The sequence below is a fragment of the Zootoca vivipara genome, chromosome 7, assembly GCF_965207765.1.
Source record: "Zootoca vivipara chromosome 7, rZooViv2.hap1.1, whole genome shotgun sequence".
Lineage (NCBI taxonomy): Eukaryota > Metazoa > Chordata > Lepidosauria > Squamata > Lacertidae > Zootoca > Zootoca vivipara.
This window is the reverse complement of record NC_142590.1, coordinates 64499416-64522436: the sequence shown is the minus strand read 5'-3', so window position 1 is coordinate 64522436 and position 23021 is coordinate 64499416. Positions and strand designations below refer to the sequence as shown.

The 23021-nt window shown below is 42.0% G+C and overlaps 2 protein-coding genes across 3 annotated transcripts in view; one reads left to right on the top strand and one right to left on the bottom strand.

Annotated features, from left to right (window-relative positions):
- The first annotated feature begins 2102 nt into the window (after positions 1-2102).
- On the top strand, positions 2103-12070 carry UBE2T (ubiquitin conjugating enzyme E2 T). 2 transcript variants are annotated; one of them, XM_035122919.3, is made up of 7 exons: positions 2103-2281; positions 5179-5291; positions 6193-6262; positions 6747-6852; positions 7654-7752; positions 8216-8299; positions 11637-12070. In XM_035122919.3, exons 2-7 carry the CDS (start codon positions 5183-5185, stop codon positions 11763-11765), a joined length of 597 nt encoding a protein of 198 aa, XP_034978810.1. In that variant the 5' UTR covers positions 2103-2281; positions 5179-5182; the 3' UTR covers positions 11766-12070. The 2 variants fall into 2 exon arrangements, with proteins under 2 accessions (XP_034978810.1, XP_088529530.1); XM_088673404.1 differs by having other exon boundaries at positions 2143-2296.
- Positions 12071-16714: 4644 nt separating this feature from the next.
- Positions 16715-23021, bottom strand: part of LGR6 (leucine rich repeat containing G protein-coupled receptor 6) — a 137226-nt gene continuing 130919 nt past the window's right edge. The window contains exons 15-16 of the mRNA XM_035121513.3: positions 20155-20235; positions 16715-19354 (exon numbers count right to left, since the gene is read on the bottom strand). Of these exons, the coding sequence (XP_034977404.2) occupies positions 18105-19354; positions 20155-20235 (1331 nt within the window). The 3' untranslated portion in view covers positions 16715-18104. The remainder of the gene's footprint in view (positions 19355-20154; positions 20236-23021) is intronic.

Below are 23021 nucleotides of genomic sequence, written 5' to 3'. Positions count from 1 at the left end.
ACCTGGAAGTGAGAAATGAAAAAAAAAAGCAGCATTAATGTTTATAGATGCAGAGAAAGCATTTGATAATGTTTCTTGGAGCTTCATGAGGAAGGTGATGGGGTTTGGAGTAAATTTTAAAAGGGGAATGCAAGCTGTTTATTCAGAACAAAATGCAAAAAATACCGGTAATTGTAAATTGGGTGATAATGGATAAATGCAATATCCAAAAAGGAACGAGACAAGGATGTCCATTGTCACCGCTGTTGTTCGTTCTGGTACTGGAAGTTCTGACAAGAAGGATAAGAGGAGATAGAGAAGTAGTAGGAATAAAAGTAAAGAAAAATGATCATAAATTGAAAGCATTCACAGATGATTTGGTAATAACTGTGGAAGATCCAAAAAATTCTCTCCCAAAAGTAATGACTATAATACAAGAGTTTGGTCAAGTGGCAAGATTTAAATTAAATAAAAGCAAAACTAAATTGCTATTAAAAAACCTTAAATAATCGGAAAGGAAATAAATAATAGAGATGGTAGGGATAGAAGCATACAAAAAAGTAAAGTATCTAGGAGTATGGATAATGACAAAAAATATAAACATTTTAAAAGATAATTATGAAAAAACTTGGCATGAAATTAAAAGAAATTTGGAAATATGGAATAGGATGAATCTCTCTCTAATGGGAAGAATTGCAACTATAAAAATGAATGTATTTCCAAGGATGTTATTTCTCTTCCAGACTATTCAAAAAGCAAAAATACACAAAGGGTTCCACACTCACATAATCATTGTTCAAAGTGTGGGGAAAATATAAAGACTTACTAGAACCCAATAGGTTATCACCTATTGAAGCATTGTCACTTAAAACATTGGAAAAAAGGGAGAATGGCCAACATATAGAGCAGGGGTCCCCAAACTACGGCCCGGAGGCCGGATGCAGCCCAATCGCCTTCTAAATCTGGCCCGCGGAAGGTATTTGGTTTTATTTAAAAGCATTAAAAACTCTGTGTGTGTGTGCATGCGTGCTGCAAGATGTTATAGATGAGTTGTTCTGCAACGGGAAAAGTTAGAGTCTGTGACAATTAAATCTTAAATATCTGCAAAATCAGCACATTCATAATATATCTATTTTATTTTGGTTCCATAAATTTATATACCACTTGATTGTAGGAAAAACCCAAGGCAGTTTACAAAAAAAAATAATGCAATCAGGATTATCACTGTGGGTTAAAATTAATGATTTAAAATTAAAAAATTCCTTCCAGCAGCACCTTAGAGACTAAGTTTATCATTGGTATGAGCTTTCGGGTGCATGCACATTTCTTCAGATACACTGAAACAGAAGTCACCAGGTGCTTATATATAGTGAGAGGGTGGGGAGGGGTATTACTCCCTCCTTGTGACCACATGAGGGAGTAATACCCCTCCCCACCCTCTCACTATATACAGTATAAGCACCTGGTGACTTCTGTTTCAGTGTATCTGAAGAAGTGTGCATGCACCCGAAAGCTCATACCAATGACAAACTTAGTTGGTCTCTAAGGTGCTGCTGGAAGGATTTTTTTTTATTTTGTTTCGACTACGTCAGACCAACACCACGGCTACTTACCTGTAACATGATTTAAAACATACATAAAGTTAAAACCACAATAGAATAGACTAGAAACAAATTAAAACCCGTACAAACTTTCAAAACATCTGGGTAGGCTTCATGGGTGTAGCCTGGGGGGGCAGCCCCCCCCCCTAGACCCACACAAAAATGATTGACAAGCATTGAAAGTACTCAGTTATCTAACGTTCTGTCCCCGCACCCCCGCAGAAGCCTGCCCCCCGCAATGTCCTATTTACGGGGTATTTTTACACCTGATTACCTTAAAAAAAAAAAGCTGAACAACGTTGGCTGCCCCTCCCTAACAAAAATAAGAATATCTTCAGCAGGCGCCCAAAGAAGGTGTGATTGCTGCTAACGAAACCTCAGCAGCCTGGAACAGAGAGGGCAGTTCGACTTCGCTCCCGAAGTGTCGGCAAAAACCTGATTGTGCCGTTTCCCCGCTTGCAGCCGCTCCGCCCTCGCTGGCCAATCCGTAGTAGGTCGCATTTTGACGGGCACTTCGAACGCCCATTCACGCCGCGGCCCGTGCAAAGCATGTCGGGCCTTCGTGCTTCTAACCTGTGGCGCGGGTTTTTCTAAAGGCCTCCCGAAGCTCGCCTTCCTTCCAGCTTTGCTGCAGCTGCCGATCCATTCTGAAAGGGCGAGGAAGGCAGCGGAACGTCCCGCTTCCTCAGAAACCGAGAGGGGTTAGTAAGCATCGGGTGGGTTTCGTACGGGACGGGGCCCGGGGTCTCGCAGGCCGCCTTGGCGAAGGAAGCCCTCCGAGGCGGGGCTGGGAGAGCCTCTTCACACTGGCGCTTCTCCTTCGCTTCATAAAGAGGAGGCGCCCCTTCAGTTTCGCACAGTGCGCGCTCCTCGCTTTTTAGGGGGAGAGGGGAGGAGGAATAGCCATCCCTCTGCATCTACTGAGGCTCGAATTAGGGGTGTTATACAGTGGTACCTCGGGTTAAGAACTTAATTCGTTCTGGAGGTCTCTTCTTAATCTGAGGTACCACTTTAGCTAATAGGGCCTCCAGCTACCGCCGCCACGCGATTTCTGTCCCCATCCTGAAGCAATGTTCTTAACCCAAGGTATTATTTCTGGGTTAGTGGAGTCTGTAACCTGAAGCGTTTGTAACCTGAAGCGTCTGTAACCCGAGGTACCACTGTAATTGCTATTACTTTTATTTTGCTATCTTATCTGGCACCCTCAGGTTCCCAGGGCGGGTTACAACAAATATCTTCAATCTCCCAGGACATTCTATACAAGATCTCAAAGTAGCTGTCTTACTACAAAATAATTTCAGAAATAGACTGGAAAGAGAAGTTGCTGAATTACAATTTATCACCAAGCTCAAAACCATGGAGGGACCTGGTTTGAACAGAGACATAGGATTCTTATCTCATACATGATATCTTCAGCCATCTCAATCCTTGCTTTTTCATGCAAAACCATTTGCAGTCGTTTTCAGTCATCAACAGCTATCAGCCAGCCAATCACCCACTTCCACCACCCTTCTGAGTGATACTCCCTCCCCACCCCACCCCTCCCCACCCCTTCTCCACATAAGCGCCTGGGGACTCCTGTTTCAGTGTATCTGAAGAAGTGTGCATGCACACGAAAGCTCATACCATAATAAAAACTTAGTTGGTCTTTAAGGTGCTACTGAAGGAATTTTTTATTTTACTTTGACCCAGACCAACACGGCTTACCTACCTGTAAACAAATATATATATACACACACACACACACACACACACCATATATATATATATATATATCCCTATATATACCGTATATACATAGCAGGTGGGGCTGTGGTCTAAACCACAGAGCCCAGGGCTTGCCAATCAGAAGGTCAGTGGTTCAAATCCAGTTGCTAGGTCCCTGCTCCTGCTAGCAGTTCGAAAGCACATCAAAGTGCAAGTAGATAAATAGGTACCGCTCCGGCAGGACGGTAAACAGTATTTCCGTGCGCTGCTCTGGTTCGCCAGAAGCGGCTTAATCATGCTGGCCACATGATTTGGAAAAACTGCCTGCGGACAAATGCAGGCTCCCTCGGCCAGTAAAGCGAGATGAGCATCACAACCCCAGAGTCGTTCGCGACTGGACTTAACTGTCAGGGGTCCTTTGCCTTCATATATATATATATATATATATATATATATATATATATATATATTCCCATCTTCCCCGACTACTAGTCCTGTTAGCTAGGGATCATGGGAGTTGTAGGCCAAAACATCTGGAGGGCCGCAGTTTGGGGATGCCTGCTCTATAGTGTCAAAAGCCAGGGAGAAGAGGCAATGAAATCAAAACTGCAGCTCCCCGACTGGCTCCCATTTTTAACGAAATGCCCCTCTCTAGCCTTACTTAAAAACAGTAGGAAAGGGCCTGGCTGCCACTCCAAGGCCTCCTGGCGCTTAAGGCTACTTCTACCTACTTGCCCCCAATATGTACCCCCTTCACCGCTTAGATCTGCAGAACTCACAGTTTAACAAGTGCTGTATCGCGTTTGCCCCACGTTTGCAACAAGTCAACAGCACCCTCACTTCAGAATTCCCTGCACATTAATATTAGGCAGATTCCTTCACTGTATCCCCCCCCCCCCAGTGCTCGCTATAACCTTTTTTGTTCATGCAAGTGTACCCAAGCATATAACTTTAGTAAGCATTTTTAGTAATCGTAATGTGTTTAAAAATTGCTGATTTTATTTTATATTTTATATTCCCCCCCCCCCTTAGAAATTGGCTGGGGGAAGTGGGGGAGGCCCATTGTGCATATGGAAGTTTTTGCATGGCTGTCTGCTGATGGGACTCATTAGTTGAATCCTGCTCAATGATACCCAATACCCAATAATGCTACTTTCCTAGCAGGGTGGGAGGGGGCCTACCTTCTTCAAAAGAGACCACAGAAGCCAGTAAAGTCTACAAATCTGATGTCCACCCATTTCTACAAAGCATAAGTTGATAGAAAAGGCATGCTCTCTCCAACTACAGTGGTACCTCGGGTTACAAACACCTCTGGTTAAAAACACTTAGGGTTACAGACTCTGCTCACCTGGAAGTAGTACCTTGGGTTAAGGACTTTACTTCAGGATGAGAACAGAAATCACACGCCGGCAGTGGGAGGCCCCATAAGCTAAAGTACCTCAGGTTAAGAACAGTTTCAGGTTAAGAACGGACCTCCTGAACGAATTAAGTTCGCAACCAGAGGTACCACTGTACTCCTGAAATACTGTGCTGCCTTGCCTGCTAATAGATCTCAGCCTAGTGTTTAATGATCTCTACAAGATCATATCCAAGTTGCAAAAATGTTACCTAGTATCTCAATCCTATTTAATATTGATTGATGTAAAATATGACTGCTTCTGACATGGAGAAATTGTTTTGATAGTGATCTCTAAGTGTGAGACTGGGTTTGGATCAGCATTTCCAAGCTAAGTTGTTTAAACAGTCTGTACAAACTTTTTATAAAAAGCTTATACAGCTACCTGAAAATTCTGCTACTACTGCACTGACATGCAATTCATTATCAGAAAGGATTTATAGTTGCTGAAATTAGAAAAGTTAAATGATGCAAATTTCCCCTACACTATTGCAGAGCAATGCAAAGGGCTTCACGACTTAAGAGGGAGCTACATTTGTTGACTACACAGCCGCCACCAGGAATTACTTGCTGGCAAAATGGAAGCCGTATAGATGATCTTCAAGCCCGTATGTATCTGTCTGGATTCGATCTTTTCTGCCCTCCTTACCCCAGTAACCCAGCAACAATAAACAAAACAATATACAAATAGTTAGAGGTTAGAATCTATAACTTACCGTATACACATAAGCATTAATAAAAAGTTCCAGAGAACTTTCTGTTTTGCTTTTTCTGTATACATGCAAATATACTGTATACTGTATTTAGAAGCAAGTTCCATTAAAAAAAGTTGGATTTGTTTCAGAGTAAACTTGTGTGGTGCCAAAAAGCATGCAGTGAAGGATGGTGGGGAGCTGCAGTCCAGCAACGTCTGGAGAGCCATGGATTCCCCAGCCCTTTTCTAGATTGTTTTAATGCAATTATTTCATTTAGTTTTTTTGCCAATGATTCACTAGAATTTGAGGAAATGTTGCTTAAGAAGCTAAATTTAGTTGTGATTAATAATGAAAGGGAAGGTGTTGTGTATATCAGAATTATGTATATAATCCATAAAAGGTAAAGATACTATGTCATCTGCATAGCAGGAAACAGAGAAGTAGCTCCTTTTTCTAAAACAAATGTTTGGTGTGGCAAAGATTAGAAGATGCTCATAATTTTCTAATTATTCTTGGATAGAAATTTATTTTGTTGGCCAGTATAAAGATCCTTTCCTGGAAGATAAAAATACATCCTCATCCAAGTCTTTTTAGAATTCTGGCACTGAACAATAAGTCTGAAAAATAAATAATTATTACATTCCTTGCAACTTTTGTTCTTTTCCTGCCTAGTTCCTTGGATGGATGTATTTTGAATATACCGTATTATGAATATATTGTGGCTTATGTGATCAAACTTTGTTTTTGCAGTGACTGAAGCAGTTACCTAAAGAGGGCAGTATTGATGTATCTTAATATGTCTTTTTCTCTTTAGAAATGTTGGGTTCTGCAGATACACCATACGAGAAAGGAATTTTTAACTTGGAAGTAGTTGTGCCTGAAAGTTAAGTAGATTTTTGAAAATCTTTTGTGCTTCAATGTACTAAGCAGTTATGGAAGGGTAGGTTTGTTAAATACAGCTCATGAGACTGCAGTTCCTTTTACAGGATTAGGAACTAGAGAGCTGTTAAACTGCTTTAAGATCAAGCTGATTCCTCTAGATCAGGCATGTCCAAGAGGGAGTAGATTGCAGGCGCTTGGAGGTTGGACGTGCCTGCTCTAGATCTAGTGAGTGAGATCAATATTATGCCAATGGGTGCAACAGGAGTTCTCCTAACCCTCCAAAACAATAGCTTTTGGTGGCATGTAGGGGACTGCAGAGGTAAGGAAGTGTAAACCCTTCTTGCTTAAATAGGATACCATAATTGGATATCACGCTGTGTGTGTGTGCTCATGCATGTTCAGAAATGGATAAGAACGAGGGATTTGTGGGTGTTAACTTGTGAAAATTCTCTTTCAAAATAAGAGAACCAAGTGTTTTTTAATTAGGTATCCATTTGAACCCCCAAAGATACGCTTTCTGACTCCCATCTACCATCCCAACATTGACTCAGCTGGAAGAATTTGCCTGGATGTTCTCAGATTGCCACCTAAGGTAATGAGTTGCCTCTCTTACAGGGATTAATGAGAGCAGCAGTAGACCGCCTGGCACAGCTGTTCCTATCTGCAAGTGCAGATCCTGCTATGTGTATTGGTTGAAAGAGGTCACTTGCTTGTATTTCCCTACTGAGGAGACCTGGACAGAAACAGTTACAGTCAACTGGTCTAAGCTCCTTGTAAACCTAATCTTTTCTTAATTGCCTTTGGTGTGTGTGTGGCAGAGGTGGGATTGAAGCTTTTGGGGTTTTGAATACCACATATTTTTGCAGCATGTTGACCTGGCTATGCATATTGATAATACCGAAGTTGGTGAGTGTCACTGTGATTGTTGCCAAACAGGGTTTGGAGGGGGGGGAACAGTTTGCTGGGGGTTATTCTAAGATTTTTCAGAAGTGTATAAAGAGTTAAACAAAAGAGGGCAGTGCACCCCTTCAAAATCAACTCAATAAATATAGAGGGTGAAGGGTGGTCTCCTCAAGCCATGGAATGTAGAGTGAGATTTTAGAAAAGAGAATTTAGGGAAGGAATGTGAATTGGACTACTTAAGCCCCTCACTACTATCTGGAGGAAACAGAAGCACTCCTTTTATCGGAAGAGAATACATTGCAACATTTTGTTGCGTGTCACACTTGTATATATTAATTTATATACAGGTTGCTTCTAAATTTCTGCAATGTTGCCCAGAAAATCTCGGGGGAAATTATAGCTTGGGCCTGCAAAGTAACTCCCAACAAAACACACTTCTCTTTGTATCATAATACCCCCACTCACCCAAGTAATTTTTCGTTTTGTGCAGGGTGCATGGAGACCGTCTTTGAATATTGCTACTTTGCTGACTTCAATACAGATACTTATGAATGAACCCAACCCTGATGACCCCCTCATGGCTGACATAGTAAGTTTCCTCCTTTATTTTGGTGGAATGTGTGTTGTATTTTTGGAAGTTATAACTATGCTATAACTCTGTCTGTGAAGAAACCACAGAGTGCAATAGATGTACCCCTTGCAGTTCATTTCTTTGGGGTACAAATTTTCCAGTAATACAACTGAGAAAAGGCCATGTTGACCTGGAAGTGTGGGGAGGTGGAGGTGGGGGATGCTCAAATAGAATTTGTTGTTGACAGTGAGGTCAATGCTTTCCATCCTGAAACATCATGCTTATAAATGGATGGATGGGCATATACGTGTTGCATACAGGATACAAAACATCATGGCGATTGCTGTCTTCCTAAATACCTAGTGTGGTTAAGTAGTCTTCCATGCGGTCTAGTAAATCTGTCATCAAACTTAACTATGGTCTTATGGTTGAGAGGCCATAATTATCCTTGTCTCTTACTTTTTTAAAAAATTATGTCTAGTCCTCTGAGTATAAATACAACAAGCAAACATTCCTAAGAAATGCCAGACAATGGACAGAGAAGTATGCAAGCCAGACAACAATGGTAAGGAAAGTACATCACTTTTGTTAGACAGGAATGGGGTGTAGGTTAATCTTCACATGTGCAGTCTTGCTGTGCCCAACGGAATACTTCAAATCTGCGTCACCTATAATTGCCCATCTTCCTATAATTGAGTTTGTGGGATGGAAATACTATGAATGTGCCATGAAACACAAGTGTCTGGATTAACTTCTCCCTTGTAGACTACCTTTTCTGGCAATGGGAGTTTTTGTTTTGCTTTCTTGGCCATGTTGTCATAACTCTAAAATGTCATAGAAAAATGCAGCGATTGTTCAGAGTTTATTGTATTTTATTTGTGTCTGATCTTGTAGAATATGCCTTGGGTAAGAATATTTGGAAGTTACGCTATTGCAAACATTTTATATGGAATTTTATTTGGCTTGTAGTATGGTTCTAAATCTGCAGACAGCACACATCCTCCATGTATTTGTATGAGGGGAGGAATTCATCAGTAGAGACACAGATCTTTTGGTAAAATCATTCCAGTACCCCAAGCCAAACATGCATTGATTCCAGTGAAATTTAGGATGTGGAATCAGCCTTGTTCACTGATCTGGGAAGTAATTTCTAGAAATTATCCCAGTTATATCTGGTCTACATATGCAGCAAAACAAGTTTCTTTTTTTAATACAGCAAGCCCACAACTTAGGCATATTTAACTTGTGCGCATTCAGCTTCACGCACTTGGCAATAAATAAATAAAGGGCAGGTGTCTGACTTTAACAATTCTACCTGTGTTTTGACTTCATGTGATTTTGGCTGTAGGTGTGTGATCCCTGGAACACAACCCCCGCATAAGTTGCAGGCTCACTGTAGAGGGGGATTCATATAACTTAGTTCACCGATGACACCTTATATTGCTTAAACTAACTTGAGAAGCTTGTTTGACAGCTGCTGATACAGTTTTAAAGGGTGCATGAGACCACAGAGCACACCAGGAAGCTTCAGAGATTGGTTTGCCAATATCAGTCTCCTACATCATGCAAGGACCATTAGGGTCCCTGCAAAAAGAATCAATTAGGATTCCATAGAGGGTAGTTAATACCCTTCCTGTGCACTAACCACTGTAAACACTTTCAAAGATGAGTGCTTTTAACCTGAATGTCAAGCTGCTCACCTGCAGGGCTTTAAACCATTGTGTTCCAAAGTCAGGTTAGAAGGAGGTAAGCTTCTATGAGATGAAGGTCTATCCTTATCAAACAAGTCTACCAGTGTACAGTCGTACCTTGGAAGTCGAACGGAATCCATTCTGGAAGTCCGTTCGACTTCCAAAACGTTCGGACACCAAAGCACAGCTTCTGATTGGCTGCAGGAAGCTACGTCGGACAGACGGCTTTCAAAAATAGTTCGCAAACCGGAACAGTCACTTCCGGGTTTGCAGCGTTTGGAAGCCAAAATGTTCAAGAACTAAGCTGTTTGAAAACCAAGGTACGACTGTAGTTATTCTGGCCTCTTCCCAGTCACAGAATTGGTTATAGCATTCCAGACAAGCAAACTGGGTGATGTGAGGAGTGGATAGGAGATGACAAAGCATGGTTAAGGGCAGGCTGAGAGATCGTCCTTTGACATTCTGTATATATTACTGATTCTTCTCACAGTGCATTTCTGAAGTTTTTCCATATAGAACTTGATACTGTAACTTCAAAATGATGGGGATGTAGTCTTTGGCTATGATCTTAATGCTTGATAGGATATTTCACCTCCTACTGTAACTGTCTGAAAGCATTGCTCTTCCATGGCTTCGGTGAGCATGGAATACCATTCCAAAAGCAACAGGTTGTAGGTGTTACTGTTTTTGTTTGTTACCATGGTATATATTTTTGTGTTTTTATGTTGTAAACTGACCTGCTATCCTTGGATGAGGGCGGAATAGAAATTTAAGTACTGTAATAATAATTTCCTCCACTTGGAGTCTGAAGTGGTACAGTCCATTCTGCCACCTCCATCACTTTGACCCTATTCAGTTTTTACTTGCATATAGGGGCACTGCAAGTACAAAAGGGGCTGTACCTTTAGACTGCCCCCATTGTTGCACGGTTGCTTCTGTTTCCCAAGTGTTCAGGGCAAACGTCTGTAGTGGGAGACAGCTGTTCTCTTGTAGGCTTCCTGCATTTTTTAGAACTAATTGTTCAAGCATTTGGATGGCTTCCTATTCAATCTGGTTTAGAACCCTGATTTCCTTGCCTTTCTTCTGTAACTTTTCACTTCTCTGTTCAAAAAGTGGATCCCTAACTTTCTGTTTGTTGTAGTTGCTCTATATTAACATCGAATGAACAGATCGAAAGGTTGGTGGTCACATGAGACTTGGATCTTAGTTATATTTAGGAGCTAAGCAAAACATGTTTGGGAGTGCAAATGCCACCATTCAGGGGAGCAAGGATTTAATGCATACTAGAAAGGGCTGTATTCTACAGTGACTGAAAGCTGGGGAGTGAATAGAATAGCAGGAAATAAACTTTGAGGGAGCACTTACTACTGGAGTCATCCATGTTAGAGCACCCAACCCAGCACCAGCAATGAGTTCAAGCAGAAAGTAGACGTAGCAATCAGCTCTGTATAAATTAGCCTGTGTCATCTTCCACAGTTTTGTGTGCCCCAATAAAGCACAGAGTGGTCTTCAGTAATTCACAACTATGCCTTCTATTTGTATTGACATTTCCAGGTAAATTGGGGTGAAATTACACAGCTGAAACACTTGGGGGCATCTGAACCTTAAATAATACAGCTTCTTTCCTTGTTGCTGTTTCTTAACTAATGTGAAGAAGCTGATTCTTCTTAGGCTGTCAGCAGATATTCAGCTTTGGATAAATTTGCCCTGCCTGTAGAAAGAACTAATTTCTGTTTCAAGGTAGCATCTCCGTGTTGCCCAGAATTTGCTTGTAAAAGAACTGGTATTTATCTGTGCTATGGAAGTGATCTATGAACAGCCTATACAAATCTTGCAGAGCCATGCATATTGTATTGCACAAATTTCTGAAGAAGGTTTTCTAGTTCCCAGAACATGTAAGAACAGTCCAGTGATGGAGGAAAGGGCACATTTTCTCTTCTGTAGCACCACAAGTTTGGCTGTCAAGCTACTAAATGTGGTGAGCTGTATAATGAGGATCTATGGGAATTCTGAGTGGGGTGGTAAGAGGATGAGGAGTTAGCTGATTTGTGTCTTTAAAGAACAAAATGTGCCCCATGACTTTTGAATTCTTAACTTGGGGAGTCTGCATACTTGCAAGATGTGAATGAAAGCATTGGTTCTTTGAGCAAAGTGTGAACACAGAAACCAATATTTTTCTCTCTCAGTTGGTTTTCTCTGATGTTATTCCAGACTTTGGAAACCACCGATGAAGAGAACCACCAAAGTGCAGTCAACCCACCCAAAGATTCTCACATTTCCCAGAAAAGGAAAGGAAGCAGTATCAGTGGATTGTCCAAAAAACCTTGCTCAGAATCATAGAAGCGTTGCTGTCATGCAATATCCCGGTCTCTAGCTCTCTGTGTGTTTCAGTGTTCCTTTCCATCTCTTAAGTAGACTTGTTGCAATTAATGTATTATTTACTCATTATATGCAATGCCTCTAAGGCTGTGTCAGTGATACAATATAGCACTTGTCTGTTTTTAAAAACATTTTATTTTACTTCTGCAGATTTCTTAAGTTCTTTACAGCAGTTTTGTCTTTCATTGTCTAATTTGTGTATTTTGCGCATGTTTTGAATGAAGGCAGCAATGAGAGAATAATAAATAACATATTTAGTCCTGCTATGACTAATGGCCATGAATGGTATTTAAACTATTTCTGGAAGCTAAAGCTGTGTGTACCTTTGGCCTCACTTGCTGGACTATAAATGAGTGCAAATAATATTTTATGTATCTGCTCCTTTCTTAGCAGCTTTGTAAGTTGAAGCACACCTCCAGCAAGTTGAGCATGGGTCTGAAGGACCCACAGTTCCAAGGAAGAACTCACGGTTTGCATGCCCAGGTTCCAATCCCTTACTGTTTAATTAGAGAAGTATCTTCAGTGTGCTGGATTCCTCCTCTAAATTTAGGGTGTGACAGTGGAGACAGAAGCAGTACTAAAAACAATTAGGCATCTTTAACTGTAAAAGTGCAACGTGAGTTTGGCTTTTCCTTGTGGACACTGCTCTTTACCAATGTTGCTAAACCTTTAGAGCACATTACTAAATCTGTTACGTTTAATATAATATTTTTAGGTAATTAGTAGTAAAAGTGGGACATACAACAAAATGCGTCAATGTACTATATTCTCAGTGAAGCACTCCTATTCTGGGTCAAAGCTAAAAGGAACAGGTCTTTAATCAGTATAAGTACAGCCAGTTGCGAACATACCTTTGAATAAATTACTAAAGATAACTGTACACATCCATAGCTACTGTTATACTTCCACCAAAGTAAGCAATTCTTTGGATATATAACATTTTTCAGAAATATAATTTTATTGACAGGCAACAGAAATGCATCAAGCATTCCATCTACTTTCCCATTGCATCCCCACGTTGAATTAAAAATGGGTAAGTTTGTATTTTTTAAATTGTTATTTTGCAAGGTGTGCTTGAGGAAAAGTTGAGCACATGCCTATGGAGAAGACTGGATAGTGTCTTTATTAGAACTGGGATGTGAAGAAAGTTGGACTGAAACTGTGTTTTGACTTTAATCCCAATTTTTCCAACTCTGAAAAGAAACCTAAGCAGAACTCTTCTAAACAGATTATACAGTAGGTTTAAATATGGGTTCAAAACGTATTTTGGCAAAAACCTACACTAGCAAATTATCAGCCATACAGTTTATCACATTTTGTCTTCTCTGACAGAAGGCAGTTGCTGCTACCTTCCAGCTGGAACTATATTGCCTATATGTCAATATTTGGGGTTTTCTTCCCCAAAGTAATCCTCCTAGTGAGCAAACTGCCAAAACACTGGTAGAGGGGAAAACATTATTAGGCCATTTGAATGTATGGGAAACGGAGGTAATAAATTATTTTTGGTCACAAAGGGGCTGTTAGAACATGGGAACACAAGACAAACCTCCTGGATCAGACCAATGGCTCACCTAGTCCAGAATTCTGTTCCCACAGTGGCCAGTCAGATGCCTACAGAAGCTTGCAAGCCGGAACTGAGCACAGCAACTGGGATTAATTTGTTAACTGGAATTAAAATTCTTTTAGTGTAATCAGTTTTGCTAGGAATCGTCTACATTAAAGTGTGTGTATATGTGTGCATGTATTTACAAGCACACACAAATAGATACACAGGCAACGACTGATTTATGTGCGTCCAATTGATGCGTGACCACGCACGCATCGTGGCAACCGAGGAAAGGGGCGGGTTGGGTTTATGCATGCTCTGCAATCGCACGTGATGACCCAGAATGTAGCCCCTGCGGAAATCAGGGGTTGCCTGTATATCACAAAATAGAATTCAAAAATTCAAAAATTTATGTACAGGTGGCACAATCTAAGATTTTAACACTCCAAAGAGACACTGAAGCAGATTTTTTTTAAAAAAAAGCCTCTTTGCACAATAAACATATATCATTCATTCGGTATTCAGGGCAGCTGAAAAAAAGAAAAGCATTTATCACAGTTCAAAGTGAGGGTAGGGCAGGTTTAAATGAAAACCCCTTGTAATTTGCATAATTTTCCTAACACAATTTTAGAGAGTAGGCGATTGTATCATATAATCAAAACTTAAGCTCAAAGAGGTGCATTTGCAAGTAAATATTCTCCACTGCAGTGCTATGATGGGGAGGAGAGGAAATGCTGTCTCTTGCACAGTTCCCTGAGGTCCCCACCACCACTGCCACATACTCCACATCGTAGTGCTGAGATAGGGTAGATGAGAAACACTGACTCTGGGAAAGAGTCTCAGTTTTCATGATTAAAAAACTTTAATCCCTTTTCTCATGCTTTCATATGAAGAGACTGTGAAAAAAACGCATCATGCCTAAATAGGGTATGTGTGTCAAGACGTGTCTTCCACACAAATAACTTTACTGTATTCTCAGACTTTGTCTCCCTACCTGACTGTTGCCCCATCTGTGTCTCTTGCATCAAAAAATTTTTTGGTTCAATTGTGTGTGTTTTTTAAATAACAAAGTCAAATCTGACAAAATCCCAATGTAGCAACCAAACTTGCAGACCAAGCATACAATTGTATACACATCTAAATTTCCACAACGGGTTCCAAATACAGAATTTGAGGCCATCTGGACTGGTATGGAATTGTAGAGGTTCTCAGTATTTCATTATACTGTGTGTGTTTTTTCAAATGACTATGCTGTTACTAAGATTTTTCAAAAATTGAAGGAACTCTGATGAGCTTAGTTCACATTCCAATCCTTGTGGGTTGGCCAGCTATATTAATCTGCCTTAAAAACAACAACTTTGATGTACCGTTTTGTTCTTCAGCTATCTGAAGTCGCAGGCTATCAAAATTGTGTATAAGCCTCCTTTAAAGCCAACTGTCACTGAAGTGGGAGTGTTCATTCATTCATCTCCTTGGGCCTTCATATAAAGGCATGAAATGCAAGACCCAGATAAGATTTGGGGGGGTGGGGAGGGGTTTCCTTGAAGAGTTGATGTAATGCTTTAGCAGCTAGTTTATCTTTGGTGCTGTCAAGTCAGACTCCTTTGTTAAAAGAGAGGCTTTCACTTTCCGTCTGAGATTATGTCTGTCTTTTCCCCTCCCCCTATATTTCCCAAACCACACTTGCTGTGATGTTAGATAATGCTGGTACTTCCTAGCATACACACCGGAGCTTGTTCACCTTCATGCAGGTCACTAGAGAACTCTTAAACCTGCTGACTGGCAACTGAACACATGAACCAACTCAGCTGGAAAACATTTCAGTTTATATCCGTGGCGATACATCTGTGATAAGATTGTGCCTAAACACAAGCTGTCACAAGGAATGAGCATGTAGGAACAAGCCTGTGGGTTTGTGGTTCCCCAACCTAAGTCATAGAAACAAAATAAAGCATGGTTTTAAAATTAACAATTTTTTAATTTTCTACAAGGTCTTCCAGAGTGCTTTACACATCAATATACAAAAAAGAAAAGAAAAGATGACACAAGGGTCAAAAAGAGAGGGCAAATGGTTACATAGCTCTCTATATAAATATACACATAATATACAAACACGCTCATGCTAGCATTGTATGCCATCATATATGGCAACGTGTATATACAGACAATAACAAACATGGTGTGTAAAGGCATTTAAATTGATACTTCCTGTGGTTGATTTTGGACGTATTGATGGTACGAGTTGTAGGAATTCTGCATTTCTAAAAGTCGACTGAGCTGCGCTCAAATTTACACCCAAGGAGGACAATTATTTCCAGGTATGGATGGTTAATACTAATTTTAGTTCTGGAGAAGCTGAGCAGCAAAAGGGCTTCCCACTATATGTGTTGCACCTTTTTCTCTAGGTCAGAATGAATCTTCCCAAGACATTTAGGCCAGCTTCCATTCATACACTGTATTTAAGTAAGCCAAAGTAGCAAGTGGGGACTTCAAGAGTCCTGGAGTTCTACCCAACCAGAACACTGTAGTAACCAAAATTATTATTTCAGCAGAATCATCCTTAAGGGGATTGAAGGAAAAGGCACCTGGTGTGTTTGTAACATTTTTCCACATCCTTCTCTGTGTTTCAGTCTACATTTCTCTCCTGACAATATTAAGAACTTTCCTAAAAGCAGAACTACATATGTAGTCTAGACTATATGCTTGATAGTGTGCTCTGCAAGGTATTAAAATGTTAGCAATAAAATCCCCTATGACAGGATTTTTTTCCTACCTCCCTGGACAAGTTATTAATCGATAACTATGCCTTCTCAGGAAAAAAAAGGCTGGAAATTAACCTGGACAATTCCAGCAAGCTGTAGTTGTTAAACAGTTGGGATAATTTCTGTATCATGCTCTTTCTAGAAGCATCCATCAAGCAGCAAGTTACACCTTGACCTCCTAGTGACTTCAATTAAGGTTTGTTCCTGTGCCAATCAAGATTTAGTCCTGTGTCACTGTTTCCCATCTGTCAGTAGGACTATAGTTCTTACTGAGAGCATAGGTGCTTTTAGGTGGAAAAGCAAGAGATGTGAGTTTGCTTTCATGATTTCTATATGTAAGTTGCAAAGAAGGCGAGAGGATAATTGAAGGCTGAATTGCAGAACCGGAGCAATGCAACTGGATTCTGGAATCTGTAAATGGTTGGCTTTAGCTGCAGTTGCCCTTTGTCAGGCTTGGCTTAGAGGGCAAGAATACTTTTTTATGTTGGGGATTTCTGGCTTATGGTGAATGAGTATAATTGGGCCTTAAATTTCTTCTCTTCAGTCTTTCGCTATACTCAAGTCTTCTTCCTTGCAACACTAGCAGTTGTTTTTTTTCCAAAAAAAAAAATGGGGGGTGCTACAAGGTAGAATATTCATTATGTGCTCATTGGGATGAGTTTCCATAAGTTCCAAAAGATTATAGAAACACCAAATTCATTACATTGCATTTTAGCTCATGCTTTGCATTTATGGGCTTCAGTGAGACCAGGAACAAGTAGCTCATTCTATCCTAAATGGTGAACCTAAAATGTGGCATGGTTTGGCTCTTGGTGAGATCTAATCCTGACTTTGTCACTGCCCTGGGATTCTCACTTCATTTTAGGTGCCTTAGAAGTAAATTTTAGACATCTGCAGCCTGGATAGGTGCATCATTCCTAAAAAAAGAGACCAGGATTAGTGAAACTGAAGCAACCCAAGTTAAAGAATAATATGTTACCTTCAGCTCCTCTTCTCCATTTGTAGAACAGAACTGATGGCACACCTCATTACAGAGAGTGAAGAAGAAAGACTAGTGACAATTCAGATGTTCAGCTGGTGTTGGGCTATCTACCCTGGCAGGCATTGTCATGTCTATATAGCAGCTCAGTCACTGCCTTATTTGTAATCTGTTGTCGTTCTAAGGCAAGGTTCATTGGGGATAGTGCTCTGTTGCCATCTGTTGTCTGCTTCACACAATTTATAAGGAGCAGAACCAGATGTATCCTGGGAAGCTGCATCATAGTTGGTTAGCACAGCGTTTCTCAACCACTGTTCCGCGGCACACTAGTGTGCCGCGAGACGCTGGCTGGTGTGCCGCGACGTGCGGCGACGAGAAGGGCGATTTGCATTGTCACGTGCCTGGCGGCCGCCAATAAACAGCACTGACCCGCCAGAAAGCAATATTTCTCCTCCTCTTTCCCAAAGCTCAGTGCAAACGAGCCTGGCAGCCGCCAATACACAGCACTAACCCGCCGGAAAGCAATATTTGGCAAGTGTTTCTTACAGTCATAATTATAATATAGGGCGGCACAGAGTTAAATTTTTTAACCTTTTTAATGGTGGTGTGCCTCGTGATTTTCTTCATGGAACAAGTGTGCCGTGGCCCAAAAAAGGTTGAGAAACACTGGGTTAGCAGTTTCTCGTTTTGCTACATTTTGGTTTTCTTAGGTAATAGCCTGCTTTTGTGTATCAGAAGATTTTAACTCAATGTTCCCCTGGTCGTCCCCCCCCCCTTGAAGGACCCACACTACCTTACACACTGGTGTGGCAGGAGAGCTCCAGTAAGCTAGGATACATGTAGTTGGCAGCACCTTGCAGGCTCTCAAGCCCCCCCCCCAGAAGAAGCAATAAACTGTGCCACCCTTTCCCCAGAACAGCCATTGTCCAAAGCTGTTGGTGGCAACAGGTGGGCTCTTGCATAGGCTTTTCACAGAGTGAATGTGTACCAGGTCTGGGAGGCTGAACGACTGTTTATAAGTGAGATGTGAAGGCTGGTGCAGGCGGTGTGGAAAACAAGGCAATCCTAAGGCTGCTCCTTGCCGGGTCTCTGCTTTCCGATGCGATGAGCAACTCATCATCAGCAAGGTAGGACAGGTGAGTGGAGAAGCCACTGTTGTGTCCTCCGGCACCTGCCTTTTGCTGGTGTGGGATGAGAGTCACTGATGGGTAGCTGTAGGCATCTAGTACCGACGAGCACCTAGGAGGCACTCTGAAGATGTCTGGTGCCTCAAATATATGATCCATGTCAGAGAAAGCAACCAGGGCCTGGGTAGAGTCATACGAGCTCTTCTCTGTGTCCTCTGACACACAGGACTGGGCACAGCTCTCCCGGGCCTGGCTCTTCTGCCTCAGGAGCCGTAGGTCATCTCTGAAGTGTGGGTTAAACAGCAAGTAGAGCAGGGGGTTCAGGCAGGCCGGCAGAGGAAGCACCACCAGCAGCACAGACTTGATGACTTCGGGGGTAACGAGGAAGAGGCTGAGCATGGAAGAAAAGGTCAGGAAGGCCACGGGGCAATAGAGAAGGCAGTTGGTGAAAATGAGCCAAGCCACATGCTTGATCATAGCACAGTCCCAGACAGAGTCAAACTCTCCTTTCAGCAGGTTGCAATAGAGGCGGATGTATGTTCCAGTGATAATGAGGAAGCAGAGGGTGTTGACCAGCACCAAGGCCACCATGAACCCCAGCATGGAAGGCTTCCCATCCAGGAGTGGGTAGGGTAGGCAGAGGGGGGATGCCCCATACTCCCCAACAGAGAAGAGAGGCAGTGCTGCAGCCACTGAAGACAGCGCCAGGCAACTCAGCGCACCTGCCTTGACGGTGCCGAAAGACGGCACCTTCCCATAGGTCCGCATGCATGACACCGAGAGGCTGCACTGCACAGCGGCCAGGGTCAGCAGAAGGATGGAAGCCTCCGAAGCAAACACCGACAGGAACCCCGTCACCTGGCACCCTGCGCCCGTCTCCCACCAGGCCCCGTATTTTGCAAAGTGACCAAAGGTGATGGCGTCCACGAAGGCCAGGATGGCACAGTATGTGCCCGTCAGCATGTTGGCTCCAGCAATGGTGCCAATGACAAACTTGACAGGGGACAGATAGCTGGGTGAAGCAAAGACAACCGCCATGACCAGCCCATTGCACAGCATGGAGACCAGCGTGATCAGCCAGACACCCAGGCGGATGACCCAGCTCTCAAACAGGTGATCGCAAGGCTTGAACGGGCCTAGAAGAAAAGAAGGAAGGAGCCACATTACAAATTGGATGCTGCAGCATAGCAGCTGGCACAAGGCACTGCTGAGTACAGGCTTGTGGCTCAGTAGTACAGCATGCGCTTTGGATGCAGAAGGTCCCAAGTTCAGTTCCTGGTGCCTCCTGTCCGTGTAGAAACTACTGAGCTAGATGGCCTATTAGTTTGACTCTGTATAAGGCAGCTTCTTATCATATTTGACCATTTTGCACCACTTACATTTATATGTGATGAAGCAACAGGCACTTGCTGAATAAGCAAGCAGAGGCTGAGGGACTTCATGGCTACAATTCAAGGAGGCTCAATGCAGAAGGCAGGTCTTGTACATGCAGCTCTACAGCTTTAAAAAACCAGTTGCCGCAACCAGGGTTTTGGAGCAGAACATTCACAGAACAAAATGCTTATTTTTCATTCTGATTCCGCTTATGGAGCTGTTGGGGTGGGGCAAAGAGCTAGATGGGACATGGAAAACTGTCCCAGGCTACAACAATCCTGCTCACCCCCTCCTGAGATTTCACAAACATTGATATTCACTTTCTTTGTGGCGTTGAAGACTAGAAGAATAGTTTTTTAAAAAGGGGGGATTACAAATTTGCTGAATTCTTCACCCACTCCCAATTCCATGCTTGCAGAATTCAGCCACAAAAGAACACAATTCTGAATGGAGCAATGTATGTAACACTCATCTGTTGCCACCACAGAAGCAGTATTTGCTGCTATAGCAACCATGCTTCTATTTAAAGATTTAAGTGCTGTGTTTCAATACTATTTCTTACCAGGGCTCGGGGTACACTGGATGTTGGGGTGCAGCTTTGAATCCTCAAGTTCCAGCTGGAAATCATCCATATCCAGGTCATCTGGAAAGTCATATAGAAAGAAAGACCAACATCACAGGGGTGTTAATGCTTAGCTTTGCATTGTGAGCCAGACATGTAGCTTGTTTTCATAAAGTCATGGCTGTTAAAATGGAAAGAGAGTCATCTTTGTTATACATTCCTATGTTTCTTAATCTCATAACTGGAACATGATGGTTTATGAGTTACACGACGAGGAGGAAAAAGTGGGGTAAATAATAATAATAATAATAATAATAATAATAATAATAATAATAATAATAATATCCTATTCAAAACCAAAAAGTCAACCCTTAATTTTGAGCCTGCTCAATCAGGTGAATGGCCCATTAAGTCCAGCATTCTGTTCTCATGGTGGCCAAAAAGATATTGGGTAAAGATTCCTGTACTGCAGGGGGGTTGGACTAGATGGCCCTAGTGGTCCCTTCCAACTCTACAGTTCTATGATTTTATGTAGGAAACCCACAAGCAGGACGCAAGCACAAGAGGACTCTCACTCCCTGTTATACATAGGGTTGGGCAGAAACACGAGTTACACCTGGAGAAAACTGAATTTGAAATGTTAAAAATGAGGAAAAAAATATTCCACGAAGTTTATCAAATGTTACTAAAGAAGCATTTTCAAGGAAGGCAAGTCTATTTGGAGAACTGAAACAAAGGTATGTAACACAGGTCTGGATGAGGTGCGTTTTTTGTTTTAAAGTGAGAAATCAACTTTTTGGGTGGCTGTATGTTATAAAGAGAACTGTGTTGGACAGCCATGCAATGGCATCAGACACAGCCAAAGAGTAGAAGGGGAGGACAGTGCATGTTGGTTCTGTAAAGAGAAAACAAGGAGTTCTATCATATGTAGTGGAAATTCCCAAAAGCAGAACAGAAAAAGTTTGGTCTGTGGAGGCTGGTGTCATTAACAAACATTTCCCAAAGTTTCCTTTAACAGGTCTAATGAATTTTGTGAAGCATAGCGTTCCAGAAAAAATGTCAGGCGCAAATATTACATATACTTACTTTGGCCAGAATTTTATTTGCTAGACTTCTGAAGGAAAGCCAAAAGCCAGGTCGATTAGGAAGTTATAGGAGCAAATTAGCAGTTATTAAATTAATAGTGACGATGAAAAATCATGAGAACTCTAGAGAGGATTTGAGTAGTCCAAACCCAGTGGTCCACCCCGTTAAGAGACACAGAAATAAATATTTTTATATACTAGATAAATAAGTTTCAGGAATGGGAATTGATTGCACACTGCTACAGAATACAAATTTGTATTTCTGATAAGGTAATGTGTTTTGCTCTTTTCTATAGGGGTACTGTCTCATGGGGTACTGTTATAATTTACTGTGGTTTCACATTTCTTTTTATTTTTTAAATGAATCTACCAAAATGATTGTACTTTGCTGAGTATTGAAGGAAATTTTCCATAGCTTAAATATGAAAGTCTGTTATCTCAGCGAGAGCATGTCTGGGTTTTGCCTAGTGCAGTGGTGTCCAAACTTTTTTCCAAAGAGGGCCAGATTTGATGAAGTGAAGGGCCGTGGGGGCTGACCAAGGGGCCAACCAAAGTTGTTGAGCTTTTAGGATTTTACCCCGGGAAATAAACTGCCACAGGGGCTGGATTAAACTGGCCGACAGGCCAGATTAGGCCCCTGAAATGGACTTTGGACATGCCTGGCCTAGTGCAATCAATCCCAGACCCTGCAATCATTATCTGAAGCCTTTCTTCATGTGTTTCCTATATGAGAGGTCCACACGGTGGCAAGATAAAAACAGTCCTTTTCTGGGGTGGCTCCCCGTTTGTGAAATGCTCTCACCAGGGCAAAAACGTTTCTCTTTAACCAGGCTGGTTAACATTCTACGTCCTTTTAAATGTGTTTGTGGGAGGGGGTAATTGGTTGGATTTTATTGTGTATTTTGTGTTCTCATTTTGTATTTCTATGTTGTGAACCACCCTGTGATCTTTGGATGAAGGGCGGAATATAAATTATAATCATCATCATCATCATCAAATAATATCTCCTTAGGCCACATTCCTGCCCCAGCCATGCCCCTCACTGATCCTGCTTTGTACCCTCCTTGGGTGTTTTTGCCTGGCTAGAAGGTGTCCTTGCACTCTGGTAATGCCTTTTGCTTGCCTGACTGAAAAAGTTCTCCCACTCCCGAGTGGTTGCAAGGTGTTTAGCTCTGTTTTTGCAGATTTCTTTTTGTGTGTAACACAATCTCTTTCTTTAAATTCTCCAGGCCTTTGAATATGGATATTGAGCAGATCTATATTATTAGTGCACCACTGCTGGAAACATTTACCAAGGTAAATGTTTGAAATAGGCAAACAGAGTTTTGAATTGGCAGCACTGGGCACTGAGAGAGAGCTCGGAAGGAATGTCCTTTAAAGGAGGCTTGCCACTCTCTCCCCCCCCCCCCAAGAGAAACCCTGTGTTTTTCACAGATGCAGGAATTCTATAGGGGCAGTTTTCCACATCATGGGGTAATTGCCACGAGCCCCACAATATGGTCAGGATCTAGCCCAGACTGGCAGGCTCTAATGCAGGAAGAAGAGGAAGAAAAAATGGCAAGGTGGGACTGAATGATGGGAACTCAGTTAGAGGAAGGAGGATATCTTCACCCCAACTTGAGCCACTTCAGAAGGGGGGGGGTAGGGATACCTGCTCTTTTCCTGAACTTCCTGTGGAGCAGAGAGCATCAGTGGAGCTGGGAAGGGCTCTGAACAGCTGAGGGCTGGGGAGGCAGATCAGGAGGGTACAGTCTTGTCACATTAAACCAGGTGTCACCTCTG